Below are 14,511 nucleotides of genomic sequence, written 5' to 3'. Positions count from 1 at the left end.
AAGAAAGACAGACAGCAGCTGAACCTACCAAAAACAACAGCCAATACACCATGATGCAGGTGACAAAGGCAACTAAACCAAGATCAAAAACCCAGCGGCTGCTGTGACTGCTAAGCGATGCAAACAGCAGCAGTTCACACAAGCCAAAACAGCAAAACAGCTCTCCCAAAAAACCCCTGCTGCAAAGAGGCACCTATCAACGCCTTCTACTCAAGCAATCCCTTACATGATTAAGAATAAAAGTGAAGTAGTAATGTATAGTATAGTTGATGGAATTTGATTAAAGAGGTGTGATACATTACATCATTACAGCTGAGTTCATAATTTATTTATGATATAACAAAACTGATAAAAAGTGAAATGAAATATTCTACTAGTCTACTGAGAGAGAAATTCGAATTCATCATCTTTGAGATGAGCAACAAACTTGAGAGGACCACGAGGACCTTGAATATCATCAGCAACAAATTCAAACTTATAAGGAAGATTAGCAGAGATTCGCTTATTATCTTTCCAGAAAGTCACGTTCTGTTTGATTTGCCCTTCTCTACCAGTGAGATTAACTTCAGGAACTTTGGGAACATGGTAGACTTTGAGAGGAACCTTAACCCTAACACGCGCTCCAATCTTCGCAGTTGATGAATCTTCTTCTCCAACATCACACCATATCTGAATCATTCTTCTTCTCTGAATCTTGTTCTTGTATTCATGAACAGTAACGGAATCACCAATGTTGCAATTGAAGTGCTGCTAGTCATGTTGCAATTGAACGGTAACGCCAAAGAAAAACAGAGGGATAAGGAATACACAAGATTAAATACAAAGAATACATTACAAATAAGAGGTGCCACATAGAAAGATGCACAACTCACTCCACCAGAGGCAAATATCGGAAGGCCTGAAGACAGAAATAACGCATGAATGTGTGGTAGAATTGCAAAACTATAAAGCACTCCAATTATCGGATCCTTTTCTGGGAGTTTGACTTTCTGATGAAGTCCTAAAAGACCCAGAGCCAAAGGGATCTGAGTCATCAAAAACAGGAAAACCATGATCAAAATCCGCAATGCTGCGGACAGAATCAAACCGTACTGGTGGTTGTGCTTCCCGAGCAGGTAAAGATACACTATCGTGTGTGCTAAATGAATCAAATCTTGAAAAGTCAAAAGCGTTTTCCAACCAGTCTTTAGGCCTTTGTGGGGAACTGTTTGAGCTGAAAAGTGGGGTGCTTGGAACAGAATCATCAAAACTGAATCCACTGATCTTCTGGAAGAGATCAGCGGCCTTTGGTGAAGATGTTTTCATGGGGTTGATGCCCAGGTCTCCAGAACTAAAGAAATAGTTGTCTCCAGCTCCATCAAGCTCTCTCTCCTGTTAAAGTATAAACAAATGTCCAAAAGCAATCAGTAGACTGCTAAGAGTATAAAAGAATGACATCTAACCATTTGATACTAAGGCACGGTCATCAAATTTTATAAAAGCTATCAATTTCTAAAAACCAAATAACCATGAATTTGTATCAGTCATAAGTATTGTGTAGCTATCGAGATCTCTTGAACCTTACAAAAGGAGTTGAGACTCGATACAACATTGATCACCTTCTTTGGAGATTAGCTCGTGTTGGGATATCAGCTGTATTTGTGGAATTGAAAAGAAAAGAAAAAAAAAAACACACACACCACTGTTATTTTGGGCATTTTTGGAAAAATATTGTAGACTTGTTCAATCGTCCTCTAACCCGTGAGTCTAATTGAATCTACTCAAGTTTATACAAATGATATTGTACGTGAGTTAATCCAAACTTTGATAACTAGAGTCTTAAACTCATACGAGTGTATGAATCAACTAGATAAGACAACCACGGTGCTGACAGTTCTGAATGGTGACCTGTTCCTAGTAAGCATCAGTCCAACATTGTCTTCTTGCCCATAGCTATGGAATACTCTGACTAACTCCTCTACACGTGCCTCATCCCAACCACATTTTGTTTTACAAACATTATTTAAAAGCCCTCCTTGAGGTCTCAAGTTCGATTCTCTCTAATGTCAATTTAGGTGGCTAATTTAGCTTCTTCAAAAACAAAAAAAAAAAAAAAACATTATTTAAAAGCCCTTTTTAGGGAAGCCTATTATATGTTTTGTTATCTTATAGTTACTAAGTTTATAAATTGTTTTTTTTATTGTTGTGTGGGTTTATTTTTAACTTAGCTTTTTCTTGACAAAAATTTATAACAAGCTGAGACCTTGGTAATTCTTCAATTTGAGGAGAAAGTTTTAGAATATCATATTATCACTTTTCTGCTAGGAGTCTTATCATGTTGAGTAATGGTACTAGTTTGGCGACTTTTCCTAGATCACTGGTATAAATAGGTGTGGTGTGCTAGACTATGATCAGGTTAGCGTTTCCAAAATATTACAATAACATCACTATCAAGTTATAATCAAGCAGGAGAAATGCAGTAATTAAACCGCCAACATTGGTGCTGACAATTTAGAATATAGCAGGAGAAATTTAAACAGATGTGTCCTTCAAAAGAAAGGATTTTGCTGACAAACCACTTTATATGCAAGAGCTTGCATACCTCCATAGTGATCACTATCCTCATTTGTGTCGAAGGTCCCCAATTAGGTTCGTCAAAAGCTCTTTCTTCAGAAAACACAGACTTCTCACCACCATGATCACTGCATATGCAAGATTAAATACCAAACAATTATTTTACAAGATCACAAAATCTATCTAATACCAACAAAAAAAAATTAAACATATATTGCTAACCGTGGACACTGACATGAACCAAAACCAATTTTAAACAAATAAATAAAGTTTCCATTCTACAGTTGGGAATAAACTACCTTATCACGCATAACAACAACAACCACCAAACCTCAACTCCATATCATGCACATGCTTGTAAAAGTCACATCAATCTAACGCTATTTTCTAATCCGTCAAAGAGTTTATAATGCATACTATAACTAGTTCATAATATACTTTGTTGCTATTTAAATTTTCTAGGTAAGTAAGACCCCTATATGACATTTAGCATCGAAGTGACAAGGTGGAATGCAGTCCTCATTGTGTTCTATATCCTTTTTTTGCATACAAACAACTGATTTTCCTTTAATTCTATTTTTTCAGACTTATGCTCTCAAAATCCTTGAATGGTATGGTGCATATCCCATTTTCACTATGTTTCCTTTCCTGCCCTCGCAGATGTGTAAATTTCCTTTATGTGAGATTTTATCCAAAAAAAGTTATATTTTTTGTGCACAAGATTGAGTTTAAAGGAAACAAATTAAATCGGTGATAAAATCGTACAAAACCTGCATGCGTCCTTTCCAGTTGCAAAAACCACTCAATGAAAGTGAGAGGGGATGATTTAGTCAACAAGGAAATAAACAATTAAGTAAAGAGAGTGTGTAGAGGATGAGTGTGTGGAGGATGCTAACATGCTCGCTTCAGTTCAAATATGAGGAGGTTCGCATCCTCATATTTGACCGAGTTTTGACAGATGGGTTTTCTGTCAAGTTGGAAAAATAGGTTTTTTGCCCAAGCAAAAGGGGAGGATAGTAGCCTCAAATATACAAATGTGAGGAGAGGTATGCGCACGCGCACATGGGTGTGTGTTGATGATAGTATTACTGTTCAGCTATGAATTATTTGGGAACACACATGTGGAGACAAAATCCCTTTGAGTTGAAAAATGTAAAACACACATGAACACTTTACCTTGAATTAAAGATATACGATTAGAAAAATGGGGCAGCAAGGATCAAACTCCTATCCTATTGTTCAAAATCACTGGGGCTCTAATACAATGTCATGCATAAGCTACCCGAAAAGAATAACTTGCTAGGTGGAAGCAAAAGTGTAATACAAATAATCACCATTTTATACAATGACAATCATTCTGATCACCACAAACTTCAAAAAGGCACAGAGAATATAGATGATCAGTAAAATCCAAATGAGCAACTTGAGTTACTCATGATTTGGAAAACTAGTGTGCAAATCTTAAAATCCATACCTTTGGGTTTCTTGCGCATCATCTTGATTACGGGGTGAGCTATCTTCACCAGAAGTCTTTCGAATGTCAGAATCAATAAAGTCCCTACGTGGACTTCCGATAGTACTGCTTGCAAATGGACCATTAGGAGCACTTTTCGCAGACCCATCGTCACTTTTATTATAAACAGATCTGTTGCCTGCTCCCTGTTCAGTTGTAGTCTGAGGTTTTTCTGATTTATTATCACTCTTAGGCGACGCTACAAATTTTGGACAGTCAATATCCAAAGCTTTTGCGTTTACAGCCTTTGGTTGCTTTTGTTTTGGAGGCGCTTTGGTGTTTTGCACATCAAGAGTGTATTCTTTGACAAGAGTAAATTCTGCCAGAAGAAAGAAAGCATGGTAGATAACTAAAAAATTATCCATATATTTCCAACATTCTTCAAAAGAGAATGGATAGAGACCGGAAAATGAGGAAATTGCAGTGACCCATAATTTTAATCTCACCAATATCATATAACATCTCTTATAACCTAATTTTGGATTACCATTTTTCCTAAACCATATAACTGTTCAAAATGATCAAACTCTTCCATTAGACAAACAGGTAAGCTTAGAAAATGAATACATAATATAGCACAAAGAAGTATAGTTCAACAGCTGGCGAAGTAGTGTAAAAGAAATACAGAACTACAGATGCAAGAGAGGTGTATACGCAGGCAGAGTAAGTGAGAAAAGCTAGGAACTGACCATATAGATAAGAATAATAATATCCTTAAAGATAAGACTGGCTAGCTTCTTCAAGTTCTACTTATGTAGCACCCAATTGCAATATTCAACTGAGTATACTACTTCATTGTCTCATCCATTAATTATATAGTTACAAATATCATTAACTCTGTGTGTGTGTGTGTGTGATCGGATTTTGACTAGCTTGCTTAGTATTTTGTTATTATCATTTTCAGCTGATAAAAATGCATGTGTCGTGAGTAGGCATTGAAATTCAGTTTTGACTCAATACAGGTAAAAATTGACAGCCTTAAATTGTGCATCACATGTACATACGCATTCGATCCTAATAGAGAGGGGTAAATACAGCTAAGAAGAATAAAAGTATACCAAGCGAACTAAACAAAAAGACAACAAAAGAAGAAAAAAATGCACACTGTAATACTTCACACACGAATTTTGTTTTAAGATAAACTGTGCTGCCTAAATTATAAGAATAGTGATAGATTATTCTTATCAAAACCAAAAATGCAATAACAACAACAACAACCATGCCTTATCCCATTAAGTGGAGTTGGCTACATGGATCAAACTACACCATAATGTTCTACCATAAATCATATTTCGATCCAACTCATTAATCTCTAGATTTTTCTTAATAGTTTCTCTTATAGTTTTTCTATGTTTACTTTTGCCTATAGTGATCTGACTATCCTCCATCTGATCTACTCTCCTTACTACAACATCTACAGGTCATCTCTCTACATACCCAAACCACCTAAGCCCAGTTTCCACTATAGGTGCTACAACATCCAATATGAGATTCATATATCAAATAATCCCCCAGATAAAATGATAATTAGCCTAGTGTTCATGTCAATGTAGTTTCATAACCTTTCGCAAAAAATCCTCAAAATTTATGGCAGATGCCACACAATTTGCAAATCATTTTTATTTTATTTTTAGTAATTAATACAATATCAGATCTAATTAGTGTTATTTCGGTTACCTTTATCTTCAAGCTTATCCCAATCAGCAGCTCCTTTTTGGATACCAGGTTGCCAGCCTAAAGGATTAAGAGAAGGTATGACACAACAAAGCAAAGAGAAATGGTATGACACAACTAAAACAAGCAAAATAAGAGGTGATAACTGAATCAAGAGGCCAACAATGAACCTAGCATGTGAAAAACAATAAAGCAGATCCATTTAGCAAAAATTAAGAGTCGATTTGCAGGCAATGAAGAATTTACTGAGCTTAATTCAAATAAAAGTAAACAAATGCAACAAAAGGATTTTTATTTGGATCAAATATGTAGTTTATTTTGTACACGATTCTCAGAAACATCAACCAGTTTCAAGTTTCATATCTTTTCATACAACCAAATCACTAATACAACATTTGATAACAATTATAGTAGTCCCTATTAAGAAGAACCATATAGCTAATTTAGTGTCAATAGCAATCCATTATCATATTTTGCTTTAAATGGATTCTTCAAAAAATAATGATGAGAAAACTTTTGTGATAAGCAGCAACAATAGTTATATAAGATTATATACAGGGGCGGAGCTACCCCTTGGTGAGGGTGTGCACCTGCACACCCTGAAATTGTCTATATTACCCCCTATTATTCAGCTCTACTACTACTTTGCACACCCTCAATTATTTAATTTGCACCGATCAACTGGCTCTCTCACTTTCTGCGCTTCAAAGTCGGCGTTTCAAACTAACTTTTTGCGTTTCTTGTGTTTTTACGGGAGGTTTAGGCATGGAGCTGCATGACTTGCATATCAACTTGCCTTTTACTTCTTATTCATAGTAGCTTTTGGCTTTTGGTTATTAATTTAATATAGCAATCCTCTTTATTTAATGTTTGAATCATCTAAATCTAAAGTCTGACATAAGTAAACTTAATAACTCACATAGCGGCACGTATATATTATGTTTTTTTTTTTTGGTGGCCGGGGTTTGATCCCCAGACCTTGTATATACTATGCATTGTCCCAACCAACTGAGCTTTGCTCACGAGGACATATATTATGTTTTTAGTTAAACCACAAAACTAATTTAGACATTTTTTTTCCTTCTTTTAAATGAGAAATATTATTAATTAGTTTGATGAATTAATATCTACTCTTTTGTCATGTTGGTCAAAAAAAATCTACTCCTCTATCCTAGTTCAAGACCTTTAACTATTTTTCTTTTAAGTCAAACGAGTTAAACTACTCATCTCTCTATTAGTAGAACATTTTTAAATAGATATCGAAGACTATAAGTATTTTAGAATGATTCATTTTTCTGTCAAATTTCACTTAAATTAGTCTTCCTGGTATGTTAGAATTTAAATTGATAGTAATTTGTTTAATATATAAGGAATAAATTCAGGGTATATTGTTAAGATATAAGAACTTAATTGAGAGTAAGTTGTTAAATATATGAACCAACTTGACAGTTTAATTGAGTCGGAGACCTTTTAAAACATGTATAATTCAAGGATTCTATTTGAGACCGCCTAAAAAGTCGGGGACTAATTTGTGTTTGCACTCAAAATTGTAATATTTCAACATACATATATATCGGAGTTAAAATTTTGCACCCCCTGACTCAGGGTCCTGGATCCGCCACTGTTATATAGAGCTTTTCCCTACAGAATTGTGCCACAAAGTAGTTCAAAGGTTACATAAGAAAATCATTAAACATTATGTGTTAAATGCCATGCCACTTGATCAGGCAACTAATATCAAGTTGTACTGGCTCAAAAAGTTTTCATGCTGATACAAAACCAGTACTTCAGCAATTGAAGGGTACATACCTAAGCTAGCTACACTGAAATCAATTTAAATGAACGCTGCTAATAAGTCTAGCACCAAGTCGATCAAGCTGCTTGACATTGGCAGAAGCATTCAAGTTTCCTTCGTTTTGAAAAGCTCGAATCATGTGTTGAGCAATGATGTGTCCCTTTTCCTCATTATCCGTGACAGCAACCGCAGTAGGTCCAGCACCACTGATGGTGCAGCCAAAAGCTCCAACTTGAATGGCAGCCTTCTTGACAGCATCCATCCCAGGAATCAATGGTGCACGGTTGGGTTCAACAATCTTATCGGATGACAGGGCCTTCCCTAACATGAACAAATCCCCCTGTAACACTGAGGCCACAAGAGCAGCTGCCTGGCTAGAATTCCACACATGATGCGGCATCCCTATCCTCAAAGGCAGTGCTAATCTCATCTTGTTCGTTGGTGCTTCAAATTCAGGTGTGACAAGTACGAAATAAAGCTCCTTTTCAGATGGGAACTTCAACTGCATCAATTCCAAGGGTTGGTAATTGTGAATCAACACAAAACCACCCATGATGGATGGGGCAACGTTGTCGGCGTGGTAACCAGATACCTTCTCTTCTGATTTTAAGCATGCTAGAACAAGGTCATCTACACCCAACCTGTTACCAAAGATTTCGTTTACGGCGACAGCAGCTGCAGCAGCGCTGGCAGCACTAGATCCCAAGCCACTCCCCAAAGGCAAACCCTTGTGGAGGGAAAGTGAAAGACCCACGGAGGATTGAACGCCGAGCATTTTCATGGCTTCGATGGCCGGCGCAGTTGTTGAGAGGGTTTTTGCTGAGATTTTGAGCTCCTGATATATCTGAGATACATAACTCACCGGGGTTGACATTTGGGTCGAGCTTGAGTGAGACTGTGTCGCCAATGCCATCGACTGCGCAGCCTAGGAAATCAAATCCCGGACCTAGATTGGCCACCGTGGCCGGAGCAAAGGCCTTGACGGACGAATACACTGCTTCTGGCTCTTGTTCAGTGGTCGTGAATGGCTTCTGAGCTATGCATCTGATTAGTGAGATCTTAGCTCTTCTATTTTTTGTGCCTTTCTTCAAATTCAAATTCGGTAAAGCTGAAAACGTTGGGTGGATCCCTGTTGTCGCCGCCATTGGACTTGGGTTTGCTCTAATGACGACGGAATAACGTTGTTGGTTGGGTGGGAGACAGATGATTTTACTTTGCACTTCGATTTTTTAAGGAACGTTAGAAACAAACTTTGTTTAGATAAAAAAACAAACAAACTTTGTTTCAAAAAGAAAAAAAACTCATTTTAGTTTTTCAAATAGATAACATTAATTAGTTTTATCAAAAAAAACAAGAGTCCTACCTTTAAAATACCAAAGACGGTTAAATATCAACGGGAAATTCACTCTAAAAATACACTTAAACATAAATGGAAGAAGTAATAATCGTGAAATAAACACATGTTCAGCGTGATTCTCACCTGAACTGAATTTAGACCTTGTCACCAAAGTGTTTTTTTTTTTTTTTTGTCGGGTTTTAAACTTCGAACCTTGCATATATTATTCATTGTCTCTAACAACTGAGCTAAACTTACGAGGCACCAAAGTGTTTTAAAAATACTTGTTAAAGATTTAAAATTAAAAACAATTGATAATTTTTTAAAAAAAAATTGATTTTTGATGTTACAAAAAAAACCATTCGTTAAATTTCAAACAATAAAAAATTTAACGACATAAATTACACAGTTGACTCCTAAGTCAAAAGTTGACAAAATCAGTTCAAGTTTATCACAAAATTTATAGTAGAAGCATTGCTTATTAGATTGAAAAGCTGCCAGCCAAAAGTTCACCCTTTTTATAGGGTCGTTGAGAAGTCAATACCTATCAGTGTACCACAAATATTCGCCAAAATCAAAAGAAACTTGTGAACTAAAACCAACTTCTTTCTCGTTGACCATTGACCAAGTACAAAAAAATTCAGTACATGCAAATTCTCTAGCAAACCTTGAATGTAACATTGACAAACAATAGACAAATGAGAAACTTGTAAATTATACCACCGATTAATCAAGAACAACAATCATGTCTAAGAATTCATCAAACATGCCATAAATGGATGTCCACTTCATTAACTGAAATTACAATCTCTCTGTACCCCCCAAATTATACAATTGAAACCCGTTTACTTAAAATTGAAGATATATAAAATTTCCATTGCTATATATAGTCTTTTGTGGTTGTAATGTAATCCAAAAACTATTCAAAGATATTCCATGCAAGAAAAAGCCAACCCAATTCAATTTTAATTCATCAAAACCAATAAAAACCAAATTCAGGAACAGCAAGAAAAATAGCCTTTGCTTTGCTTGGATGTAGAGTTGCCATTGTTAACAAGACTGACCCTGTTGACAGATAGTTCAGCCTTGTAAGTGTCTGAGTTCAGGACCTTCCTGCTAACATTGTTGTATATCTCTCTGATAACCATCTCAAAAGCTGTCTTCACATTTGTCGAGTCCAAAGCAGAGGTTTCCATGAAAAACAAACCTTCTGATTCCGCAAGACTTTTGCCTTCTTCAATGCTCACATCTCTTATATTATCCAAATCACACTTGTTTCCCACCAGCATCATTGCCACCGTCGTATCACAATGAGCTGCATCACAGTTATCAAACACAGAAAAACTTCAACCTTCTAGCTATACTTAGACATTAATTATATAATCAAACAGTTTTAAATTACAGCCCACAACCGCAATTAACCATAGCAATTATGCATAGTTTTTAGAGAGGAAATTGCATTGATCCACATGAGATCTCTTTAAACAACATTCACAACCTCTATGATATTCAAAAAGCACTCACCTCCTGTATACTCACTAAAAAAAACACATTGAACATTTTTTCACAACACTTACTATAAGGAATATGGAAGGTCTAGTTATGTTCCTAGCAGCACAACCTGAATGTGTACTCTAGTGTTTTATGGTGAGTGTCAGATAGAGACGTAACAGGAAAAAAAAAATGTTAAGCACAAATTTGTAGGGAGTACAGGCGAGGTGAGTGCATTTTGAAAACTAAAAGGGTGTGAGTGTCACTTAATGAGACACCTCAGAGGAGGTCAATGCAATTTCTCCTAGTTTTTATAGGTCTTCACAACATCATGACAGCACCAATTACAACCACATTGGCCATATTTGCTCATATTTTGCCGCAACCGCAATATCAAAGTTTGCAGCGCGACTGCAATTTCGAACCATGTAATCAAATAACTTCCTATCATTGATATATACTAGTAGTTCAAGTTTTATTATCTATTTTTTTCCTATTAATTTAATTCCATCCTTAGAGTGTACTAGTGAGATTATATTATACTACAAACTGCAAATTAAGCAGATTATCCAAACAGGGTCTATATATAGTTTCTATAGGTCGTCACGACATAATGACAGCAGCAATTACGACCACATCTGCCATATTTGCTCATACTTTGCCGCAATATCAAAATTTGCAGCAAAACTGTAACCACAACCTCAATTTCAAACCATGTAATAAAATATATATCATAATTTTTTTCTCAAAGATACATAGTTCACTTCCTTTAGAATGTGAGATTAATTAAGCTATGAACAATCAAGATTATATATAATCAACACAGTCAATTTCACATAGCAAAATCAAGATTAACATAACCTAACTAAGAGTGAATCGATATTATATATAAGCTATGAATTAATTACGAGATCTCAAAAGCATAACAACATAAGAGTGAATTAAATTAACTAAAAGATTAGATCTAGAAATAGAAAAAGAAAAGAAGAAAAGTAGACAGACTCTTGAGTTCATCGAGCCAACGACCAACGCTATCAAAAGTAGTTCTGCGAGAAATATCATAAACAACAAGAGCACCAACAGCACCACGATAATAAGCAGAAGTAACAGCACGAAAACGTTCTTGACCAGCAGTATCCCAAATCTGAGCTTTAACTTCTTTAGAATCAATTTCTAAGCTCTGAGTTTGAAATTCAACACCGATTGTTGCTTTGGAATGAAGATTGAACTCGTTGCGAGCGTATCGTGAGAGGAGATTGGATTTACCAACGGCGGAGTCACCGATTATAACGACTTTGAAGAGATATTCTTCTCCTCCTCCTTCGTCTTCTGAACTTGACATTGTGATTGTGTTTCAAGTGAACAACCCTGCGATTCAAGTGGAAACAAACAAATCTAGTGCTAGCTACTTTTATGCATTGCATTCAATCCATTACCTATATTTCCCTTTTCTTTCTTTTTTTTTCATTTCTTATATCTGTATGTATATAAATAATCATTTAATTTCACTATAAAATTTATCTGTAAGTATAAGTTGTTTTTTTAAATTATTAGATACCTTTATTGTTTCTTTTTTAAATAAATTTGGTGCACAGGATAGGAAGACAGGATATGATAAAATTATCATATCCTGGTTTAATTTGTTGTTTGATGCGCCAAAAGGAAATGATAATTTAAACCTATTTCTAATTATATCATACTCACCATTTGTTATTTATATCCTTAGTTTTTGGTGGGTTAGAATTATCTTATCATGATTAGCACTAAAATCCTTATTTTGCCCTCTCTCTCAATTCATCGCTCATGTTTTCTCTGCTCTCCATCCATCGACCTCTACCTCTTCCTCCATAACTCTTCAACGCCATCTCTTCTATTTGTCACAAATCTAACCCCAATTCTACTCTACAATCACTTTTTCCTCCATTTGCTTAATTTTTTTGTCTATTTCTTTCTTGAATATCTTTTTTGTATTCAAGTCAAATTTGAAAAGAGATGAAACAGAGAATTTATGAATTTCGTATTATCTTCAATAGAGAAAACAATTGGTTTGGTTAAGAGTTTGGACTGTGATTGTAAAAAAAAATTAATTGATAGAAATTTGTTGTAATTGAAGAAACGATTTTGTTTTTAATTAAAGAAGCCATTAATTTTTTTTAATTGTATTTGGAATTGAAGAAGAAGAAGAAGGCACCCCTTAAATAAAGGAAGAAGATGATTCATAATTAATTATAACTTAATTGTATTTCAATAAAAAAAAAAGGTTAAAATATACATAATTAATTGCAATGGTAATTTTGTCATTTAATTGTATATATATATATGATATTATGCTTGTTATCATGTATGCATCAAACATGTGATAGGATAAATGTTTATCTTGTCTATATCTTTTCCTATCCTTATCCATTTTCATATCATATCTTATCTCTATCATATCATGTGCACCAAACGGGCTCTAAGTGTCTTGAGATATGAAAAAACCAAATTTATTGCATATACGTACGAAAGAGTACTCCCTTCGTTCCAAAATGTAAGCAAGAAAAAATTATTTTCTTTGTCCAAAATGTAAGCAAAAAGACAAATTTTTATCCTATTTAATCATGTTTTTAAAAAAAAAATCATATTTTTCAAGAAAAACTTTTGTTTATTCTCATGGAATTAAATGCACATTACGTTCAATTTTCTCCCTCTTCCATTTTTTCTATAGTCAATAGTCAATGAAAATTGTTTTTACATCTTTCTATAAAATTTATTCCAAAGAAACCACAAACAACTATACTTCAAATTCTTATGTTTTAGTTTTCTTAATAAGTGTGATTTGGTTTTTTTTCCATATAATTTGGAACATAGGGATAATGCATAATATATGCGGGGGTGGAGGTTCATACCTCGGACACCCCATTTTTTTTACATTTAAAATGTGTGAGTTTTAACCAGTTGGCTACTTGACAAAAAAATATTAACATATTAATTACACTACCAATTTTTCTTGAGGGAAAAAAATGTGCTTCTAAATAGGACAGATGGAGTATAAGACTGATGTCCTCATGAGCATAGGGTAGGGAGTAGGAACATTGTAATATGTAGAGATCGAGATAAAAAAAATATTAGAAAAGATTTAGATTCAAATTTAAAATTCTTCATATATTTATCATACGAGTGCAATTTTGATAAATAATCTACTTAACAAAAAAAAAAATGAATGATATTTACAAGTGATCATCAAAGTGCATTAATGAAAAACCACAAATTTAAGGTATTTGGGTTGTTGTGTTCATAACCCTTGGTTACGAGTGGCCGTAATTGCCACTGTATTTCAAGCTTTGATCAATTGGCTTCCTTTCTTGATTGATAACATATTTGGAACTTAGGGACACGAATATGATGTGTTGCTTATTGATTTCCCACTAACTTAGCATTGTAAAAGGTTACTCCCTCCGGTTACTATTATAAGCAAAACATCACTTTTTAGATACAGTCAATAATTAATGTATCTAGTCTATAATAAAGACTAGATACATTAATTATTCAATGTATCTAAAAAGTGAAGTTTTGCTTATAATAGTGACGGGAGGGAGTATATCCTAACTTTTTATAATTTCCAACTGGTCCCAAATTTTTAAAAACTACCTCACTACTTGAATAACATTACTCACATTCTAATGTTTTCTTTTCTGAAAATTTCTCATCTCAACACTTAACATTATAAAATTCTTGAAACATCGTCTGGTCAACCAATAAATTTTGATGACTTTTAAGGTTCACTAAATAATTATTAAAATGCACAAAATCATAGCTTAATAATCACAAAAAGCTCGAGTTATAAAACATATTCGGCTATATTTTCGTGTTTAGCAAACATTCACACATATATTCTCAATCGTGCTGAGAAATAAAAAAAGTATGTATATCTATCCTAGACCTATCTCTCTCTTTTTCCTTTCTCTCTTGTGAGCCGTCACAAAAACACTAGTTTCTTCTCCTTCATCAACCAAAGAGGGGTGATTTAGGGTCAATTTTTGACCCAAAATCACCCCGCTAACTCGTTTATCTATTTCCCTTTTATTGAAATAAGTGATTTTCACATCTATTTCATTTTATTTTGTGATTTCGTCGTCTTCGTGCGATGTTGGTTGTTCGTCGTCTTTG

At 34.5% G+C, this 14,511-nt stretch overlaps 2 protein-coding genes and 1 pseudogene across 3 annotated transcripts; all 3 read right to left on the bottom strand.

The window, feature by feature from the left end:
• Window positions 1-258: 258 nt before the first annotated feature.
• Window positions 259-7,381, bottom strand: LOC146903686 (uncharacterized). Its single transcript, XM_085725809.1, has 5 exons — window positions 7,307-7,381; window positions 5,744-5,800; window positions 4,028-4,385; window positions 2,582-2,681; window positions 259-1,371 (listed from the first exon to the last, which is right to left on the bottom strand). The coding sequence occupies exons 4-5, from the start codon at window positions 2,603-2,605 to the stop codon at window positions 943-945; spliced, it is 453 nt and encodes a 150-aa protein (XP_085581935.1). The 5' UTR covers window positions 2,606-2,681; window positions 4,028-4,385; window positions 5,744-5,800; window positions 7,307-7,381; the 3' UTR covers window positions 259-942.
• Window positions 7,269-8,680, bottom strand: LOC146903685 (homoserine kinase pseudogene; annotated as a pseudogene). The gene is made up of 2 exons (XR_015018686.1): window positions 7,550-8,680; window positions 7,269-7,381 (listed from the first exon to the last, which is right to left on the bottom strand). The product of XR_015018686.1 is annotated as a homoserine kinase pseudogene (transcript).
• An 890-nt stretch (window positions 8,681-9,570) lies between these two features.
• LOC146903684 (ras-related protein RABA5e-like) lies at window positions 9,571-11,743 on the bottom strand. The gene is made up of 2 exons (XM_085725808.1): window positions 11,365-11,743; window positions 9,571-10,186 (listed from the first exon to the last, which is right to left on the bottom strand). Exons 1-2 carry the CDS (start codon window positions 11,702-11,704, stop codon window positions 9,867-9,869), a joined length of 660 nt encoding a protein of 219 aa, XP_085581934.1. The 5' UTR covers window positions 11,705-11,743; the 3' UTR covers window positions 9,571-9,866.
• Between the last annotated feature and the right edge of the window lie 2,768 nt (window positions 11,744-14,511).

This window comes from Medicago sativa, chromosome 7, assembly GCF_051527215.1.
Source record: "Medicago sativa cultivar Bolivia chromosome 7, Bolivia_mono, whole genome shotgun sequence".
In the NCBI taxonomy this organism is placed as follows: domain Eukaryota; kingdom Viridiplantae; phylum Streptophyta; class Magnoliopsida; order Fabales; family Fabaceae; genus Medicago; species Medicago sativa.
The sequence above is the reverse complement of the archived record's forward strand: the minus strand, read 5'-3'. Positions and strand labels throughout refer to the sequence as shown.